Below are 22,562 nucleotides of genomic sequence, written 5' to 3'. Positions count from 1 at the left end.
TGAATAAGGCAAAACTATACCTAAAATGTAATTTTTCTCCTTCAGTCAGATGTTCTGAATACAGTTTTGTGTTTTTCAGGATGTTGCTCTATGGTTTCCTGAGTTCATCAAGTGTCAAAACAAAACATCGTCCTGTGAAATTAAAGAATATTCAGCCAATATGTATATTGATGTGCATTCTGACTATCCCAGAAATAGGTAAGAAACTCAAGCTCCCTAGACAGGACATTTTCCCATTGTAATTGCCATCCCCCAACTATGAACAGGTATAGTATACAAAGGAAATAAATCACTCAGAATAACTGGAAAAATGTCAATATAATCATTTACATTAGGATAAGGTAAACAGGACCCTCATCACATCTCAATTAATTCCGGCTAAGTTTTTTTGTAGGGTAAATGGATTTACTTTGCATGGAATAGTATAAATCTGTGTCTAAAAATATGAGCTTTTCTGTATACACCCATGTAAAGAATGTAAATGTGCTAGACTGAAGGGGAGCCTAGAGGAGCTTAGGTGCGGCGCTGCACTCAATCAATATCATTTTGAACTCTGTCCAGTCTTTCAATTAAACTTTTAGCAGATTAGAGTTTCTTTCAGCAGTAACACACGGGGCAGAACCACAGAATACATGTGTGGCATCACAACTCACCTTAGAAAAATGTTGACCTCACCAAGTTTTTAAACTTTTATCGTAAGTGGTTAATTCACACTTCAGGTCAAGAAATCATTTTTCTCGTAACCTGTCACCTACCTATAAGTGTACACCTGTTTGTGCTGATAAGGTGTGGTTTCTGACTGTAAAGCAGAAATAAGGGTAAGCGTGACACTAGTGATATGTCACATCAGCTGCCAGTAAAGAGGATATTTCAAAATACAGTATGTGACTAACAAAAGGAATGTGGCTGCTTTTAGTGTAAAGCCTGAATTATTGTGGGTGGGGAAATACCATACAACGCACACAGTATGACTAAACATATCTTTTCTGATCACGCAGTGACTGCACCTGTATGCAGCAACTGGTTTTTAAAGGGTTTGTCCCACATCTTTTCTGGAGTGCACCGCTCCCCAACCTCCGAACTGCGCACTTGCTCCTACTTGATTGATAGTTTTGAGCCGCCGCGCTGTTGGCCCTGACTATGCGTTCCTGATACTGATATATGATGTAGAATTGCCTCTGCAGCATTAGAGGAGGACAGAAGCAATGAAAGGGAACCCTTCATCAGGATTTTTTCCCCTAGACTAATGGCATACATATATTAATGCTGATTAAATCTTTTCTACAATAAAGCTAAACTATTTTAGAGAAATCTATTGTTGACATTGTATTCTAATCAGTTGCGAGTGCATTGGGCTGGGCAATGCACTTGAAGCTCTCCTGCCTCTCTCCCTATTCCCCGCCTGATGCCTGCCTCCTGTCTGACTGACTGCAAGTGTTTCAGTGACCTGTCATTCAAAGACAGGAGGTAGGCAGGAAAAAGGCAGAGAAGCAGGATATCTGTAAGTGCACTGCTCACCCCAATGCACTTGCAACTCATTAGCATACAGTGTCAACTATGGATTTCTCTAAAACAGCAAAAGGGATATCTACAAGAATGGTAAGGATTTATTCAGCCTGAAAGTGCCTTTATATATGTGCCATCAGGTTGGAGTATAAAATGCTGATGACAGGTTCTCTTTAAGCTGTCCAGGAGTGGGCGCTAACAGGGCACCCAGCTATCCCACACAGCTTCAATGCAGTGCTCACAAGCTCTGTTGGAATAAACTGGTAAGCACTGGGCATATTTGGCCACGATAGCTAGAGTGCAATGGTGGCCGACAACCGAGGCAACAAGCCATAATCAATAAAATAATAATTGACACCATTAAGAGGAATTTTAATAACAAGAAAATTGCAAAGTTGCTTGTTTTTATAAGCACTTTGAAATTTTACCCATTTAAGAAGATGGGAATAACCCTTTAAATGCACAAACTTTATGTAATATAAGGTTTCAGGATACATTTCCTACATCTTAACCAACACTAGATCACTAACTGAAGGGCCAGCTTAGGCAAGCGTACAACACGTTTGTGCAAACGCTGTCAAAATTAAGTTGGATGGAAGAGGAGTGGTAAATTTGACAAATTAAAGTGGTTATCTAAGATTAGAAAAACATGGTTCTGTCCTTCTTTCGGTTCCCATAAGATCCGGCTCAGTTACCATTTGGTAATTGGAGTAAAATAAATGTTTTCTGAGAGACATTCATGGTACAGGAGGGAGTTATAACCTAGACCATATCCTAAAGGGTGCTGCAAGCTTAGGCATTGATGAGCTATGTCTAATTGGTGGGGATCTGGCTTCTAGCTTTCTCACTGATGTCTTGAAAGACGAGGCAATGACATAAATGGTGCTGAATTGCTATTCTTGCACAGTGCTGAGTCAGGAGTGGCCCATTTTAGCCATTAGTGTAGTTTGTAGTGCTTGGACCAACAGACACTGATTATATTTTTTTCATCAATATACCATTTGTAAAAGTAGGAAAATTTCTGTAATATAAAATCCTTGGAATTGTGAAGCATATAATACACTACAGTATACCAGTATATGGTCTCCACTGGTATTTACCGTATTTTTCGGACTATAAGATGCACCGGACCATAAGACGCACCTAGGTTTTAAAGGAGGAAAATAGGAAAAAAAATTAAGCAAAAAATGTGGTCATGATGCCCTGTTATGGGGGAGGGGGTCTGCTGCTGACACTGGTATTGGGGTAATATCACCCAATTCTGTTAATATCCTCCATCCTGGTATGTATGGCCCCTCCTTCCTGGTATAAGTGCCCCCCATCCCATCCTGGTATGCATGGTACCCCTTTATGCCCCATCCTGGTATGCATGTCACCCCTTTATCCCCCATCCTGGTATGCATGGAACTCCTTTATCCCCCATCCTGGTATGCATGGCACCCCTTGAGCCCCCATCCTGGTATGCATGGCACCCCTTGAGCCCCCATCCTGGTATGCATGGCACCCTCTGAGCCCCCATCCTGGTATGCATGGCACCCTCTAAGCCCCCATCCTGGTATGCATGGCACCCTCTGAGCCCCCATCCTGGTATGTATGGCACCCCTCTGAGCCCCCTTCCTGGTATGCATGGCACCCTCTGAGCCCTCATCCTGGTATGTATGGCACCTTCTGAGCCCCCATCCTGGTATGTATGGCACCCCTCTGAGCCCCCATCCTGGTATGTATGGCACCCCTCTGAGACCCCATCCTGGTATGCATGGCACCCCTCTGAGCCCCCATCCTGGTATGTATGGCACCCTCTGAGCCCCCATCACGCTGCCTACAAAAAAAAAAATAAACAATCATACTCACCTCCTCTCTGCTCCAGTGCTGTCCTGCTCTGCTGCCGATACTCTCACTGTATGAGCAGCGCATAGCAGGGTGCACTTGGCGTCTCTGCCATGCGCCCTCACACAGTGTTAGACGCTGTGCTGGAATACTCACTGCTCCCCACGCCGGGACTCTGTGAGTGGGGAGCAGTGACTATTCAGTCTGTTCAATAGTTGGCACACTGTACCGCAGCGCGGCTCCTGCTGCCGCTCTGTGGTCAGTGTGCCTGCTATTAAAGACCATGAATATTCCCTCCGAAAAATACGGTACTTGTCCATTGCCAGCTGCATGCTCCTGCATTTACCAGTGCTGCTAAAGAGAATCTGTCAGCACAATTTTGCAAGTTAAAGTAAAGACATGTCTGTATTGGGGCTGATATACAGATTCAATTGTTTTCTTTGGTCAAGAAATCGGCTTTGTTCTTCTTCTTTAATCAGCATTTGAAGTTTTCTGGTAATGAAGATTTCAGTGCACAGGGACAGGACTGTGCATTGGGTCTTCTCCTTCCCCCTCCACCTGCCTCCAATGACAGGTCACTACTTGTCTAAGTGACCTGCCTCCTGTTTGAAATTTTGTGCCAGTGCCATCATTGTCGTAGGCATTCAGGTGCAGATTGAGTTTCTGTCTGGTCTTTCATAAAGTTGCACCACAGGCGGCACATGCACAGATTTAGATCTCGGCTCAATGATGTCTTTTGGAGCCCCCCCCCCCCGCATTGATGGCAATGGCGCAAAATTTCAAACAGGAGACAGGTCACTGAAAAAGTAGTGACATGTCTTTCAAGTATCAGAGGAGAAGACACATTGTACGGTCCGACCCCTGTGCACCGAAATCTAATTAGCAGAAAACTTCAAATGGTGATTAAAGAAGATCCACAAAGCAGATTTCTTCACTGAAGGTATTACACTTAATCTGCATATCAGCCCTATTACGGCCATGCCTTTACTTTAACATGCAAAATTCTGCTGACAGGTTCTCTTTAAGAGTCTATAAGCTTGCTAGATACTATGCTATACTTAGTTTCAGTATATTTTTATGAATATATTTATGAAAAAATATTTTTTTTGTTTAATTGGAATTTGTCATCAGTTGGATGAAGTCCAAGCATCACATTTTTTAAAGGAAATTATAGCATTCAATTACTGTGTGGCTTTTGGATCCATCTACGGCAAATTAAAATAAATGTTCTGGTCTACAATTTCCATTTCGAGATCTGGGAAGGAGTATGAATGAATGATTCTTTGACTTAAACTGTTTGAAGGAACTTCTATAGGGCTCTGTGAAACCTAGCTGTCAGTTTACACTTATGGCATGCATTTTGTAGATTACATCAGTCCACATAAAACAACATTATGTAGATTTTTGCCATGTACAACTTAATTTCTTGTGATTACATAAAATGTTAAAATACTCTATAAGATTATGTGACAATTTTCAGGTATTGCAGCGGCTCTCATTGACTGATGTTTCTTTAGTTATTACCGGTATATTATAAGTGACCAAAAAGAGTCTTTAGAATATTGTAAACTAGAAGAAAATGTAATTTAATGTTGCCCATTAATCATGAATCTAATTGCTAGAAGATGTATTTGCCACTCACAAATCATTAAAGGGATTGGCCTGTCAGAACATATTGAAGGCCTATCCACAGGCTGCTATCCTATAAAATGCCGCTGTCTATCTCTGATAGCGGCACTTACAATGGGGGCATGATATTTTACGTGTCTATCGCCCCAATCATCACCCCCGCAATGCTACCGTAGGGTTCAATGGGTGGCATCACAACTGGGAGTATTCTGAAAACTGTGGCTGGATTTCATAGGAGACCATGATTTTTTTAGCTATACACAGCAATACCGTGGTATTGCTGTGTATAGTACATATAATCGACAGGTCCAAGTCCCCTAAGTGAACTAATAAATACAGTGAAAATAAGAAATATGTTATGAAAAATGAAAAAGATTAAATAATCTGCCTTTTCACCCATTAAAAATAAGGGAAAATAAAAAAAGAAAGAGACACGTGGCATCTCCACATCTGAAAAAGTCTGATCTATCAAAGTATAACATTAATGCCAAAACTGCATTTTTTTAGGTAGCTGCAACACAGCAAAAAACGCAACAAGAACTGATCAATACGTCCTAGCTACCCTAAAATCATGATAAAAACGTCAGCTTACCCTGCAAAACACAAGCTCTCACACAGCTCCATTGACCCAATAATGAAAATGTGAAGGCACCGCCCCCCAAAAATTACTATGCTCTATAATCGTACTAATCTGGAGAATTATATTGCCAGGTCATTTTTGTAATATAATGAACACCGTGAAAACAAAACGGTTTTGGAATTGCGTTTTTTTTGCAATTTGAATTTTTCTCCTGTTTTCCAGTACATCACATGGTAAAACGGATGGTGTCATTCTAATTACAATTCATCCCACAATAAACCACACTCAGCTATATCGACGGGAAAAAAAAAATTATATATTTCTCAGAAAAGTAGAGGAAGTAACGAAAGATCAAAAAAAAAAAACCCGGAAAAATCGACCGATTGGGAAGCGATTAAAGAGGTTGTCTCGTCAAGACAAGACACAGATCTGAGAACCCTCAAGGAGTCAGAACTGGTAGCCGCTGTAATACAAAGACTGCCATTGCCTGACTGAGCCCCACAGGGAAAATTATACCAATGGCAGATTGTGAAGTATGAAGGGAACTTGACTATGAAATATGCGGATGATGTGACTGTCATGGGAATGATTACAGATATTGATGGAGCTGCACACGGTATCTCCTGGAAATCCTCAATGTTAAAGTAGTGTAATGCAAACAATTTGTTTCTAAACACTAACAATGGATACAGCACATTGTTCCATCCAACATCAGCATAGTGTATATTACAAGTAACATCTTCTATAATGCTACTTTAAAGCAATCTATCATCCGATTTCACAATGCAAACATTACTTCTCCGATGTAGGCCTTAGTAGTGCTACACAGCGAGCATCTGCAGCGACTGGAGCTTGCTTCGCTCGCTCTGTTTAACTATTTACATTCCACTGTCAATTACTGACCATAACATCTAAATGACACTACTTTCCAACCCTCCATACTGCCCCCTGAAAAAAAAGACCATAAGGCTGCGTGCGCACGATGTGTTTTTCAAGCGTTTTTGCTGCGGAATTTCCGCAGTGGAAACCCGTTTAAAACGCTTGGTAATACGTGCTCCATGGTGCCCAATGACGATCCGCATGTTCTGTGCACATGCTGCGGAATTTTCCGCAGCGGATTTTCTGTAAAATCCGCAGCATGTCCATTATTTGTGCGTTTCCGCAAGTAAATACCACTTATTACTCAATGCATTTGAAAAACGCATGGCAAATCCGCATGTTAAAAAGATTCAAAAACGCGTGTTAAAGCTTGCATGCGTTTTTACTGGCAAAGACATGCAGAAACGCTGCGGAAATTTTCTGCTTCAATTCTGCATCGTGGGCACATAGCCTAAAGGGTTATTTTGCCGATAATTGTAAAAAGTTATGGTTCTTGGAAGACAAAAGAGCAAACAATAACATGGTCTCTGGCAGGAAGGGGTCTTAGATCTGATGAGGCTGGTGTACTTACTTTGAAAATCTATATAAAAAAATAAATAAAGAAATATTGCTTGCAACTGTTCCATATTTTTTTCATGTTACACCCACAAACAAATCTATTTTGTTGGGATTTTAAACGATATGCAAACACAAAGTAGCTAGTATTTGTGAAGTGTAAAGGAAATGATACATGGTTTTCTAATTATTTTAAAGATATAAATCTGAAAATTGTGACGTGCATTTGTATTCAGCCCCCTGTAGTCTGATACCACTAAATAAAATCCTAAGTGACTAATTGACTCTAGAAGTCACACAATTAGTAAATTGAGTCTACCTGGGTGTCATTTATTCTCAGTATAACTACAGCTGTTCTGTGAAGGCCTCAGAATTAAATTTGAGAACAGTAGGGATCAAACATCATCATGAAAACCTAGGAAAACAGCAGAAGGTCATGGATAAAGTTGTGGAGAAGAGTAAAGCAAGGTTAAGTTATAAAAAAAAATAGCCCAAGCTCTAAAACATCTCACGGAACACTGTTCAATCCGTCATCCAAAAATGAAAGGAGTATGGAACAACTGCAAACCTACCAAGACATGGCCATCCACCTAAACTGACATCCCAAGCAGGGAGAGCACTAACTAGAGAAGCAGCCAAGATGCCCATGGTCACTCTGGAGGAGCTGCAGAGATCCACAGCTCAGATCGGAAAATCTATTAAACTATTAATCATACATTCCACCTATCTGGCCTTTATGGAAGAGTGGCAAGAAGAAAGCCATTTTCGAAAGGAATCCATAAGCAGTCCCTTTTGCAGTTTGCAAAAAGCCATGTAGGGGACACAGATAACATGTCGAAGAAGGTGCTCTGGTCAGATGAGACCAAGTAGAACTTTTTGGGCTAAATACAAAACACTACGTGTGGCGTAAAACTAACATTGCATATCCCCCTGAAAACACCATCCCCACCATCAAACATGGTGGTGGCAGCATCATGCTGTGTGTATGCTTTTCTTCAGCAGGTACAAGGAAGCTGGTCAGAGTTGATGGTAAGATGGATGGAGCTGAACAGAGGGCTACCTGTAGGAAAACCTGTTAGAGGCTGTAACATACTTTTGACTGGGGCATAGGTTCACCTTCTAGCAGGACAACGACCCTGAACATACTGCCAGAGCTACAATGGAATGTTTTAGTGCAAAGCATATTCATGTGTTTGAATGTCACAGTCCAGACCTAAATCCCATTGAAAATCTGTGACAAAACTTGAAAATTACTGTTCACAGACGCTCTCCATCCAATCTCACTGAATTACAGCTAGTTTGCAAAGTAGAATGGGCAATATATCAGCCTCTAGATGTGCAAAGCTGGTGGAGACATACCCCAAAAGACTTGCAGCCATAATTTCAGCAAAAGGTGGCAGTACAAATTATTGACTCAGGGGGGCTGAAAACAAATGCACATCACAATTTTCAGATGTATATTTTTAAAATAATTAGAAAACCATGTATCATTTCCTTTACACTTCACAAATACTTGATACTTTGTGTCGGTATATCACATTAAAATCCAAATAAGGAACATTTAAAGTTTGTGGGTGTAATTTAAAAAAATGTGGAAAAGTTCACGGGTAACAATGCCTCTTCAATAATATATATATATATATATATATATATATATATATATATATATATATATATATATATATATACACATATACAGTACAGACCAAAAGTTTGGACACACCTTCTCATTTAAAGATTTTTCTGTATTTTCATGACTATGAAAATTGTACATTCACACTGAAGGCATCAAAACTATGAATTAACACATGTGGAATTATATACTTAACAAAAAAGTGTGAAACAACTGAAAATAGGTCTTATATTTTAGGTTCTTCAAAGTAGCCACCTTTTGCTTTGTTGACTTCTTTGCACACTCTTGGCATTCTCTTGATGAGCTTCAAGAGGTAGTCACCGGAAATGGTCTTCCAACAATCTTGAAGGAGTTCCCAGAGATGCTTAGCACTTGTTGGCTCTTTTGCCTTCACTCTGCGGTCCAGCTCACCCCAAACCATCTCGATTGGGTTCAGGTCTGGTGACTGTGGAGGCCAGGTCATCTGGCGTAGCACCCCACCACTCTCCTTCTTGGTCAAATAGCCCTTACACAGCCTGGAGGTGTGTTTGGGGTCATTGTCCTGTTGAAAAATAAATGATGGTCCAACTAAATGCAAACCGGATGGAATAGCATGCCGCTGCAAGATGTTGTGGAAGCCATGCTGGTTCAGTATGCCTTCAATTTTGAAGAAATCCCCAACAGTGTCACCAGCAAAGCACCCCCACACCATCACACCTCCTCCTCCATGCTTCACGGTGGGAACCAGGCATGTAGAGTCCATCCGTTCACCTATTCTGCGTCGCACAAAGACACGGTGGTTGGAACCTAATATCTCAAATTTGGACTCATCAGACCAAAGCAGAGATTTCCACTGGTCTAATGTCCATTCCTTGTGTTCTTTAGCCCAAACAAGTCTCTTCTGCTTGTTGCCTGTCCTTAGCAGTGGTTTCCTAGCAGCTATTTTACCATGAAGGCCTGCTGCACAAAGTCTCCTCTTAACAGTTGTTGAAGAGATGTGTCTGCTGCTAGAACTCTGTGTGGCATTGACCTGGTCTCTAATCTGAGCTGCTGTTAACCTGCGATTTCTGAGGCTGGTGACTTAGATAAATTTATCCTCAGAAGCAGAGGTGACTCTTGGTCTTCCTTTCCTGGGGCGGTCCTCATGTGAGCCAGTTTCTTTGTAGCGCTTGATGGTTTTTGCAACTGTACTTGGGGACACTTTCAAAGTTTGCCCAATTTTTCGGACTGACTGACCTTCATTTCTTAAAGTAATGATGGCCACTCGTTTTTCTTTACTTAGCTGCTTTTTTCTTGCCATAATACAAATTCTAACAGTCTATTCAGTAGGACTATCAGCTGTGCATCCACCTGACTTCTGCACAACACAACTGATGGTCCCAACCCCATTTATAAGGCAAGAAATCCCACTTATTAAACCTGACAGGGCACACCTGTGAAGTGAAAACCATTTCCGGTAACTACTTCTTGAAGCTCATCAAGAGAATGCCAAGAGTGTGCAAAGCAGTCATCAAAGCAAAAGGTGGCTACTTTGAAGAACCTAGAATATAAGACATATTTTCAGTTGTTTCACACTTTTTTGTTAAGTATATAATTCCGCATGTGTTAATTCATAGTTTTGATGCCCTCAGTGTGAATATACAATTTTCAAAGTCTTGAAAATACCGAAAAATCTTTAAATGAGAAGGTGTGTCCAAACTTTTGGTCTGTACTGTATATATATATATATATATATATATATATATATATATATATATATATATACACACACACATACACCTTTTAATGCATAACATACATAATTAAAATTAGCCTTTTATGAGCCTGTAACTAGCTGGACTAAAATTCTCTTCTTACTATCTGGATTATAGAGAGATTCTGACATGGATTTTTAAAGTAAGTACTTCAGATCTAAGAAATTTATTTAAAGGAAACCGTATGAGGATTTTGTACCTTAAACTAATGTCATGTATGTACAGACATTTTTATGCTGATTAAATCCATACCTTGATTGTAAAAATCCATTCTGCTTTATCGGAGAGATGCAACGTTCAGATCTCCTGCCCTCCCCGCTATTCCCCACCTACACCCTGTCTCGTGTCTGACTGACAGCTTAGAGGCAGGTCACTGACACAAGAGTGACTTGTCAATCAGACACAGAAGGCAGGCAGGAAGCTGCAAGTGCAACCTCACCTCCAGAGCACATGCATCTCATTTGCATATGATTTCAATGCTGGATTTCTCAGAAATAGAAAAACGGATTTCTACTATTAAGGTATGAGTTTAATCACCATGAAAGCGCCTGTACTTACATGCCATTACTGGTAGTTTGATTAATATAATCTTAATGAAAGATCCCTAGAATATGTATGCAGGTTATATTGCAAAATCTACAGATCCACTTTAATTCAAGGTTTGGCAGGTATCATTTTCATGTCTGTCTTGAGTCTACGTTATCTTTACTTCTTCATACACTTTCTTTTTCAGCTTATGCTGCTAAATTTGATTACAAAGCCGCCTTCAGTGGATCATCTGTGGATATCATGACTTTAAGTAAATCGGTTCCTGATCTGACAAAGTTCACTGTGTGCACCTATATAAATCTCGCTTCTTCTGAACCTTGGACTGCTTTCACATACAAACTAAGTACATCTTCCGTCAATGCCTATGAAATCGGCGTTCTTGGCGATAGCAGCAGCCTGAAAATATGGATGTTTGGCACACAGATAAATGTGTTTGAAAAACTAAACCTGTATACTTGGTACGAGCTCTGCATTACATGGGACAGCAAAGATGAATACATGGGATTTTATCTTGATGGTACTCTAAAAGAGAAACAGAAGCTGGAGAATATAACCGAACTCGTCGGAGGCGGCAATGTGGTCCTTGGCTCCTCGACCTTTCAAGAATTAAATTCCTCTGTATCTGTTAGGTTGGTTGGAGACATCTATATGTTCAGGATGTGGAACACAGCACAAACTTCCTATTTTCAGAAGTGCATTGAAGGGAATGTTATAAAGTGGAATAAAGATGACTGGATCTACAGCCCAAACGTAATGCAGCAAGACTCCTCTCTGCACTGCGGTAAGTCTCGTCACATCTGCTCTCCAATTATTTTCACCTTTCCTGACATCCCAAGATGATGCTATCATTGGAAATTCCACAGATTTTTGTGTAAATTTTGTTGTAGAGCAAAGCAAAAAATTCATGGATATCGGTTAATATTGAAAGCCCTACCTTCACAAGCAAGATAAAAACAAACATCATTAATCTTGCAGGGGATTTTTCACATTTCCAATTTTTTTTGCATGTTCTGTATAATACAAGCACTATGTATCCCATATTCTATTGATTTATTCCACAGCACTTTACAGATGTCATCACTGTCCCCATTGGGCTCACAATCTACATCACCTATCAGTATGTATTTGGAGTGTGGGAGGAAACCAGAGGAAACCCAAGCAAACACAGGGAGAACATACAAACTCCTTGCAGATGTTGTCCTTGGTGGGATTGGAACACCAGAGCCCCAGCGCTGGAAGGCTGCAGTGCTAACCACTGAGCCACCGTGCTGCCCAATATGGGAATATGGGATGTTATAGTGTGCCAATAGGTATCATAGTAAAATGTCAGCGATGAGCATGATGACAGCGCGCTCACTGTGCACCTATACTGACTGGATGCAGGTGGGATGAATATAACTTCATTTTCTCCCAGCAGCTGCACTTCCAATGACACTGTTGTAAATTCGTAAAACAGTATTTATCAGCATTACCACTATGGCTGCAGGTAAATACCACTTATTTGTTTTCTAACAGGTACCCGTAACAAACTAGTACAAACTCATTAATTTTTTTTTAAGTATGTCAGTCAAAACAAATCAGCAGAGCATAAGTCTATGTGACCACGGTGAGCTTTTGACACTGCGTATTTCTGCTGCCTTAAAAACGCAGCGTCTCACGGTTCCAGCAAACTGGATGGGTTTCATAGAAATCTCATATCCACTGTGCTTTCTTATTTATTCAGTGTGAACCGATCTGCGGTGTTTGTTTCAAATCCACAATATTCCCGTTTCTCTTGCGGGTGCGCTGAGTTTTATGTGCAGATTTTTCCCATAGTCTTGCATTAGATGCAGAAAATCCACAGGTGAAAAACGCAACAAAAACGCATGAAGTCCTTCGATGACTGTATCAATAAAGTTTTGTCAAAGCTACATACCTGGAAGTATCAAAAACAAAGCAGCTTTATTTAAAACATACGTGTCAAACTCTGGCCCGTGGGCCAAATTTGACCCTCAGGGTGATTATATTTGGCCCGCGATGCCATTTAGAGGACTATGTGGGGCCATTATACTGTATGGAGGACTATGTGGGGCCCATTATACTGTATGGAGGACTATGTGGGGCCCATTATTCTGTATGGAGGACTATGTGGGGCCATTATTCTGTATGGAGGACTATGTGGGGCCCATTATACTTTGTGGAGGGCGGTATGGGGATCAAAGTTGGGGCATCATACTGTGTTGGGGTCACCATACTTTGTCATGGGAGTTGAGGGGGATACAGTAGGGTCATCATACCATACATGTGGAGGTATCATACTGTGTTTGCGGGCACTTTTGTTGGCATCATACTTTATGGGGGCAATGAAAGGGCAATCTAGGGGCTTCAATAGGAGGAAACATACTCTGAAAGGGCTGCAAAGTTGTTAGATATGCTTCTCTGTGACCCCACTTAATATTAAGGTTTTGTTTTTTTTTAGTTTTGGCCCTCTGTGTATTTGAGTTTGACATCCTTGATTTAAAACATGACACACAACAAGAAACAAAAATGCAGCATCAAAAATGTGATAAAAACGCATGAAAAAAACACAAGTAACCAAATTTACTTAATAAGTGCGGAAATAATACAGAAATTTTGCATCATCAAAAATTCACCAAAAGTTCAACGTGGGAACGTAGCCTCATAGGATTTTTCTGCTACTTTTTCAGAAAATTGTGAGCATAACCTTAGTCCATTGCATCAAACCACTAATAATGGCTTCATATGAAAAAGATGAATTAACAGATTTATAAAAAATGTTATTTTGCCTATGATTTTCGGTTGGTGGAATTGGATCAGTATAATGTGTGCTACTAAAAACTGGTGCAAGGACAGGAATGAATATGATGTACAAGATGATGATTTCTTTTTCTCTTATAAAGGCATGGTTTTGGTCTCGCCTTAGACTAGACATTATTTGGAAATGAAATAAGTAACGCCACACCCCAAACTGAAAATGACAAGCAAATAGAACATGCAAAAGATATCAGCCACGCTGGATAACTTTGTCTTTTAAGTGCTTCTTTTTGACTACTCGAGACGTCTGCTAGTGTATTTTATAGCCTTAGGCCTCATTAAGAGGTCTTTGAATGATGTAGGTGTTTTATTGTTTTATCAGTATCTTTCACAGATAGAATACAAACCCATTAAAGTCTGTGGAGGTGTTCACATGTCCGAGTTTTTTTGTGGGTCTTGTGTCCGCAAAAAAATAACGGAAAAATGTCCTTTTTTTTTTATCTGAGTTGCGGATCAAAATTACCTGTACACTACCAGCACATATTGCCATCCATGTGCCGTTTTTAACACTGCAATTTATTTATTTTTTTCATGCAAAGAATAAAAATCACTGATGAAATACTGATGGTAAAAACTGACCCACTGACCAAATACAGATGAAAATCTGATCAGAAACATTGATGAAAATCTGAAGGTTTTTTGGATAGCAGTGAAATTGCTGAGGTCTGAATGAGGCTATTCTGACTGCATAGCTAGGCTGCAAGTATAGGGCACTTGAGACACCATTTCTGGGCTGCCTCAGTATAAAACCTGTCTCTTGGCAGGAAAAATGCTGCTTAAAATAACGCATGTTTTTGATGCATTTTGGAGCACTTTTTGCATGCCTTTTTTATGTGTGTTTTCTTCGTTCATTTAAATGGGTGACAAACGCAGTAAGGTACTGTTCACACGTCACGTTTTTGCTAAAAAAATTTCCATGAAAAGCTGTATTTACAATGACTACACAGTGACTATAAATTGTACAATGACTATTTGGTGAGTTTTTGATTAATTTCTGCACCTATTAATTAAATTAGGTTACTTGCATTTTTTCATTGCGATTTTTACATGCATTTTTATCCCTTTTTTTGTCTTTTCTTGATATGTCATGTTTTAAATAAAGCTGCTTTGTTTTTGGTGCTTCCTGGTATTTGGCTTTGACAAAATTTTACTCATATAGTCATGTGCGGATTGCTTGTGCTTTTGGTGTGTTTCCGAAGCGGAAAAACACTAAAAACCCATGTATGTTTTTTTACCTGCGGATTTTTATTTTCGCATCTAATTCAAGTATATGGGGAAAATCTGCACAGCGCACTCGCAAGAGAAATTGGCATGTTGCGGATTAGAAACTCGCATCGCAGATCAGTTTATGCTGAGTAAAAAAGAAGGGCAGTGGGCAGGAGGTTTCTATCAATCCAGTTTGCTGGACCTGTAAGACGATACGTTTTTTACCCAGCGAAAATACACAGCAGTAAAAACTTACCAAAAACTGATCGTGGGCACACAGCCTAACGCCACGTTCCCACGATGAGCGTTTGACGTTGCAGATTTTTTGCACCTATTTTAACACTGCAGTTTTTGTCTCTTTTTTTGTATGTCATGTTTTAACCTGTTCTTGGCTGGGCCGTTTATCCCCCTTCCTGACCAGGGACATTGTCAGGTTTTATCATACATGCGCCTTTAATGACTCTATAATGTGTTTCTTTTTTTTAATGCTATATGGGGAAAATTTAAAGAATAGGAAACACGTGTCTATTTTCCACTTTTTTTTTAAAAAAAAAATTTATTTCTTTCATTTACGACCACAAAGGACAATTATGACCACATATTGAATTGTTTTCCTCTTTCCATAGAAATTATTTTTATATAGTAGAAATATTTTTACGATGTGGGCAGGCTAGAAACAGCGATTTAGACCTGGCAGTGTCTCTTTCTTGTAGTTTTTTTTTTTTTTACTTATGATTTCTTTTCTATTGCTATATTTATTTTTTCATTTGATACACTGTGCCCTCCCAAAAATCTTAATAGACCTTTGAGGGGGCATTTTAATACATCAATACATTCTTCTTTATTTTTTTTAAACTGATTTCTCTTTCAGCTGGAGCTGGTTTATTAGTGCCTAATCTATATACATACTGCTAGTTCAGTGTTGTGTATAGAGAAGGTAAACCTGGTAATTAACCAAGGTTATCTTCTCACTGGAAGGTCTGGCCAAGTGTGACAGTCGGCTTTCCTCCCCCACAGCTTAACGATCAAGTGAAAGCTGATTAGACTGTATCAGTATTTTAGAGCATCAGTTCAGGAATAAGAGAGGACTGCCCTTATGTTAAAGTCTTTAGACAGTCCTGAAGTAGTTAAATAAAGCTGCTTTGTTTTTGATACTTCCTGGTATTTAGCTTTGACAAAATTCTATTGATACAGCCATGTGTGGATAGTTTTGCCTGTGTAGCAGCTCACTTGGGAAAATAGGTTATACACTAAAAACTGCAACTGACTCTACCGGTTCCTGTACTGACTAGATATCCTGCCTCCGCAGTCCCTAATGGTGTCTGCGGTTGCAGAGATAGCTCTAACCACAGACTAGGAGATGGTAACTCGGACCTAAAATGCCTAAACGGCCGTCAGGTTGCTTCACGTTCCTCCTAAACAACTGGAGGGCAGAGCAGAGTGTGAATTACCTACAAGGGGAGAAGTGTGCTGAACAAAGGAAAGATCCCAGTGTGAGTAAAGTAAATAATGAAATACCAAACAAAGAATAATGCAAGTACTGTTAACAAATATACTGCCTACTTCCTAATGATAAACAGAAGATAGGTGCAAAGCGAAAGTCCTTAGCTGGAATTTCACAGACTGCCTTCCAACATCAATACAATGTCAGAACATCCAAATTAATCTATCACCAGAAGGAAACGCCCTCTGGGGGACAGAATATAAAGCTGCATCCAAAAGGAAATAGACAAATGAAAACACCTGTATTAAGCTAGACAGACTGCAGCAACAATAGCAGAACCGAAACACCCAGAGAAAAGGTGCGTGTTGGCAGAAAGAGAAGCCAACCACAAAACACAAGCTCAAGAGATCTAATCCAGGAGCATGACATGGATCACATGAATTTTTAGTGCGTTTCCACAGCCTATACATTTTTTACCTGCAAGTTTTCCACATCTAATGCAATTTAATGGGTAAAATCAGCACACTAAAAAAAAATGCACAACAGGACAGTTTAGGCCACGTTCGGTATTGATCAGTATTTTACATAAGCATTTGTAAGCCAAAACCAGGAGTGGAACAATCAGTGGAAAAGTATAATAGAAACACGTCACCACTTTATTTCTCAGCCACTCTTGATTTTAGCTTACAAATATTGATGTGGAATAGTGACCAAGTACTGATTGTGTGAACGTGGTCTTATGAGACTTAAAAAATAAAAAAGGACAGTGGACATGATATTTCTGTAAATCCTATCCACTTTATTGGAACTTTAAGAAACTGTTGGAACTATAAAACACTGCGATTTTTTGTGCAGTAAAAATATGCAGTATCAAAAACTCACCAAAATTTCATTGTGGGAACTTAACCTTAGTCCCATAATTTACATCACAGACACAGAACATAAGATGAATGCGACATCTGCACTGATCTGTTCCCTATGACTAGAATATACTTATACATTTATTGGCGGTACTCTTACCATTACAATAAGTGTAGATTGTGGTCAGTGTAAGGCTGAGTTCACACGATGCGTTTTTAATGCGTTTCCGCGGCGTTTTTGCAGTTGCGGAAACGCATTAAAAACGCATGGTAGAAGGGCAGCAATGTTCCCCAATTGAAATCCGCATGTGCTGTGCCCATGATGCGGATTTTTCCGCAGCGTAAACGCTGCGCTCAAAAATCCGCAGCATGTCAATTAATTTTGCGTAAACGCGGCGTTTTCGCCACCATTGACTTGCATTAGAATGCGCCAATTCCGCAAGACTGCATTTGTACTTGCGTTATTGGTGCGTTCTAATGTGCGGATGGTACCCGGGTGTGGAGAAGAAGAGAGTCTCATCCACATCCAGGTACCATTAAAAAAAAGCTGTAAAACAAGAATAAAATAAAAAATAAATGTATACTTACCTTCTGTCGGCCCGCGCACCGCTCCTGCTTGGTTCCCGGTACTTTGCAGTGAGTTGTAGAACCTGCGCTGACGTCAGAGTCATGTGACGGGTCACGTGACGCTGACGTCGGCTGGTCTTTCAATTCAAAGTTGCCGGCGAGGGAGAATGGATTGAGCAGGACAGCGCGGGCCATCGGAGGTAAGTATATACACTCTCTCGGGTCACACTATATAAATCCATGCCGGTTGCATGGATTTATATAGTGTGACCTAGTTGTCGAGCACTTTCCAGGTGATGCTAAAATCGCCTGGAAAGCGCTTGTCAATCCACATGCGGAAACGCATGTGAATCCGCATGTATTCCGCAGGAAAAACGCATGCACAATCTGCATGCGTTTTTTCTGCCAGGGAGATGCAGAAATGATGCAGAAATTTTCTGCTTCATTTCTGCATCGTGTGCACATACCCTAAATCACGCTCTATCGTTTAAATACATTTTTTACAATCCATCTTTAGGTGCTGTTGTTTTTTCTTCTTGTCTGACATAATCATACTTTGCAAATGCTCAGTAATGCTATTGAAAGGTACATTTTTGAGTTCAGGTCAACAGACCACATACTAAAACCACAATGACGATATCATTTCCAACTCTGCTAATTAAAACCAAAGCTGACTCAAATATTCTCCTTGACTGGCAAAGCAAACAAAAAAAGGCCTCTGAAGGATTTATATACAATTCGGTAAAGTAACATTATGTGATGTTATGAATACAGAAGCTTATTCAGTGCAGGGGGTCATAAATGTTTCCCGAAAATACAATATTACATTTTCACCAAAAAACTAAGAATTTTTCTAGGAAAAAAATGCTTATGTTGATTGAGCTAAAACCGTGGGACTCACAAGTAAGTATACATTTCTCATGTGGAGTCACCCTAACTGGTGGCATCCGTTTGCCTCCAGCTGCCTCCTCCTGCTTCCAGGAGGGCACCACAGTGGTACGGGGAGCACAGCGTCACAAATCTGCAACAAAACCAATCTCTGGCAAGACATCAGCTGCGTCAAAAATGCAGGTTTTGCTGCGTTTTTGTATGCGTTTTTTGTGCCTTTTTTCAGTGTTTTTTCGCTGTCCTTCTGTCTCTATTTATGCATGTACATAAAGTTCTGTGAAAAAAAAGAACCCCATTCTATTTTGGCATCAAAAACACTGAAAAAACGCTCATGCAAATTTGGGTGCGTTTTTGATGCTTTTTTTTCAGCATTTTTTTTTCACCACCCATTACTTCCTATCGGTTAAAAAACGCTGAAAGAAGTGACATGCTCTATTTTCCAAAAACTCAACCAAGGCACAAAATACGCAACAACAAAAAAAACATGATGTGTGAACAGAGAAGTCTGGTTTCTCATAGACTTTGCTGGTGCTGCAAAAGGCAGCCAAAAATTTGCATAAAAATCTGCAGCAAAAAACACTGAAAAACCCAACATGTGTGAATATAGCCTTAATCCCTAAAGCCTTCCCTGCTTTTACTCTGCTGTGGGATAGGAAAGGGCTGGTTTAGATTTAGCTCACCTCTACACTCCCCATGCCATTATGTTGGACATCTCGAAGGAAAGGAACTCCGATCTGAGGGGAGGAGGCAGCGGAAGACAAACGGAGAACAACAGGTAGGATGATGGTACAGAAGATAGAGATAGTTACTTTTCAGTCCCAGTGGAGAGGGTCACTATAAAAGCGTACGGATTTTCTTTGTTTGTTTTTCGTTTTCAATCCAAAATTCTCTGATGATTAAGATTGAGGTAAATATTAGATACTGATGTCAGAGCGCGGGAATGGCATTGGCACGGGAGGCGAGTATAGACTTTATTTTATCGGGTCTAAGTGAGGGGTATGACAAGGAGTTGTCCACATAGTGGACAGCTTCTTTAAGTCTTAACAATGTATCAATTAAAAAAACATGGAATTAGGATGGAACACTGAAGAACAAAGTCTGTCTTCCTAGTTTCATCTGTTTCTCACAGATCTTCAAAGACTTTAATGGCCGAGTCTGATCTGCAAAAACTGCTGAGAATAAGACATGCTGAGTCTCACGGACCGGAGACATGGATCTCTATGGGTCAGTGTGCTGTCCGAGAAAAAACAATGGACAGCACTAGGATGTGTCACACAGATGTGTGAAAAGTAACGTTAGAGAAAGAGGACAAGGCAGAAAAAGCAGTCAATGGTAGCTAATATGGATGACAGTGATACTGCATACTGTACAGAACAATTTAGAAGGCCAATCTTGCAGTGAATTAATTCACTTTAAGGCTAAGATTCCATGGTGCATTTTTGATTTTGCATATTTTTGCTGTGCAAAAAAACATCAACACAGTTAATGCAAAATTTATGGGATTTATCGAAATCTCATACCCACTGTGCTTTTTTTTTAATTCAGCATAAACTGTCCTGTGGTGCGTGTTTGAAATCCGCAACATATCATGTGCTGAGTTTTACTTGCAGAGTTTCCCCATAGTCTTGCATTAGATGCGGAAAATGCGCCTGTAAAGAACGCACATCCTTTTTAGTGCACTGCGAATATGCACTAAAAAAACGTCATCCGCACATGAAGTGTCGTCACAGCCAAATACCAGGCGGTATCAAAAACAATGCAGCTTTATTTAAAATATGACATGCATAAAAAAGCACTAAAAACAGATACAAAAAAGCGCACACAAAAAGCCAATGAAATAAATGAAAGTTAACTAATTTAATTAATAGATACAGAATGCTCTTTCTAATGCACCATAGGCTTACGTTGTAAAAGCCACTTCTGGGTCATGCAGAGCGCACTGTGACCCAGAGAGTCTGCAGAGCGGTGACATCATTGAGAAGAGGAGCAGAACGGCGCTGCATCCCGGAAATCACGCGGTAGGTGAGTATATTAATACACTCACTACACTACATATACATATGCATAAATGAAAATAAAAAATAATCATGGGAGAACAACATCTTTACAAAATGTACATGATAAAATACAATTTCCTATTTTATATAGCCGAGAAGAAGTAAATTTGCGCTAGTGGTAGTGAACAGAAGGATGGCACGAGAGATTTTGAGTGCAAGGGATAATTTTATTTAATCGAACATGTGCTTAAAAATAGCTAGTTAAAATGATTCAGACTCAGTGAGGTCACTGGGTCGGATATAAGAATAGGTATTAAAAGTTATAAAATCGATAAATAAATCGGTGTCCACTGATACAAGGTAATCACTGATTGATAAAAATAGGCCTTTTTCCCTCGTAGTCTGAGGATGTTCGGTTGCAGTAGATGTATAAGGAGGCAAAGGCTTGTAGACCTGGTGGGATAGAATAGGAATGTATAAATATGGTATACTAATGAGCGATGGGGGAAGGGGTGGGTATCTGTTTGTCTGTGGTTACCTGATACTGGTGCCTCGTATGGGGTATGGAGGTTCACTGGTGGCACGTGTTTGTGCCTGGGAGGGAGGACGAGGGGTACCTAGAGTGGGGTACACAAAAAAATGTATGGATAAGTGGGGGTGGAACTCAACAGAGATGTCTCTGCTGGACTCTGAGTTGGGTCGTGAGTTACCTGATCTTGGTATGGTACTCAATAGACTGTGGTAGTAGTTGGCTGTTGTTCCACAGTAGCACTGCTACTGGTGTGACAGTCAGCAGGCTGTGTAGATAATATTGGATTCACCGGAGCAGTACTATAGGGAGTGAGAGGAGACAAGTATTAAGAATAGGGTGCAGGGCTCAAGGGTTAAGGTACGGGGTTCGAAGAGGGTAGTATTTGGATTAGTTACCTTCTAGAGGGTAGCGGGGGTGTCCTGTTTATTTTGGATGACTAGGAGGTATCGGTCCTGGTCCTTCTTGGAGAGAGGTAGAGGATATGTCACACAAGGCTGTGGGTTGATGATCTGAGTTAGATCTGCAGGGGGAAGGAATAGGGATAGATCATAAATTAACTGATGTAGCTGTGGTACAAGTCTTGGAGACAAGAGGTTTGGGGTTACCTGTTGGTAGGTACAAGGGGCATCCAGGGATATCTTAGAATGAGCTGGAGGTAGTAGTCCTGGTCCCTTGTTGAGTGGAGGTAGCACGAGGAGGTCAGAAGTAGGATGCAGCAAGAGGCTTGTACTAGCATGTAATGCCTCTGTTCTCTGTATAGAGATCTGTAGGGAGGGGGAGGGGGTGTATCTGTTAGGGTATCACTGGGTTGTGGCTGTAGCCTCCAGATTTTACCCAGAGATCGTGGTTTACCTGCTTCGTAGGGATTAGGGTGTCAATAGTAGATGCTGGTTCAGGTCTCCGTAATGTAGATACAGCAGGGTGCTGTAGTAGGAGGCTATAGTTATGTCAGAGGTAACCAGAGATAGGATACAGCAGGAGGCTTATGTTTTCCTATGTTGGGTGCACCAGAAGGCTCTGGCTGGAAAAAATGGGTGCCAGATTCAGCAATAGGGAGGGTGGCTGGTGCAGAGCCCAACTGAAGGGGTTGATAGCAAGTACTGCGGGGAACAGGGAAAAACCGTTAGAGGGTCAGCTGGGTACAGTATGGACTTGGTGGGGCAGGGGCCCGTTGTTACTTACGGTCTGTAGAGGGCTTCACCGTCTGGGGGTGGTCGAGGTCCGGAGCGAGAGCGGAGTCCCGGCCGGTGACTGCCGCGTACTCGCTACTTCCGGGTAGGAGGAGGAGAGAGAGAGTATGTGGAGAGCGCGCGAGAAGGTGCGCGTCTCCAGGAAAGCGCGCGAGAGGGGGGCAGTCCTGGAG

The 22,562-nt window shown here is 40.7% G+C and overlaps 1 protein-coding gene across 3 annotated transcripts in view; it reads left to right on the top strand.

The window, feature by feature from the left end:
• Nucleotides 1-22,562, top strand: part of ADGRG2 (adhesion G protein-coupled receptor G2) — a 209,729-nt gene that overhangs the window by 45,637 nt on the left and 141,530 nt on the right. For all 3 annotated transcript variants that reach the window (XM_073667454.1, XM_073667458.1, XM_073667447.1), the window contains exons 2-3: nt 80-198; nt 11,076-11,672. In XM_073667454.1, coding sequence (XP_073523555.1) covers nt 80-198; nt 11,076-11,672 — 716 coding nt within the window. The remainder of the gene's footprint in view (nt 1-79; nt 199-11,075; nt 11,673-22,562) is intronic.

This window comes from Phyllobates terribilis, unplaced genomic scaffold (assembly GCF_046119375.1).
Source record: "Phyllobates terribilis strain yellow unplaced genomic scaffold, ASM4611937v1 Scaffold_2__4_contigs__length_985480577, whole genome shotgun sequence".
In the NCBI taxonomy this organism is placed as follows: domain Eukaryota; kingdom Metazoa; phylum Chordata; class Amphibia; order Anura; family Dendrobatidae; genus Phyllobates; species Phyllobates terribilis.
The sequence above is the reverse complement of the archived record's forward strand: the minus strand, read 5'-3'. Positions and strand labels throughout refer to the sequence as shown.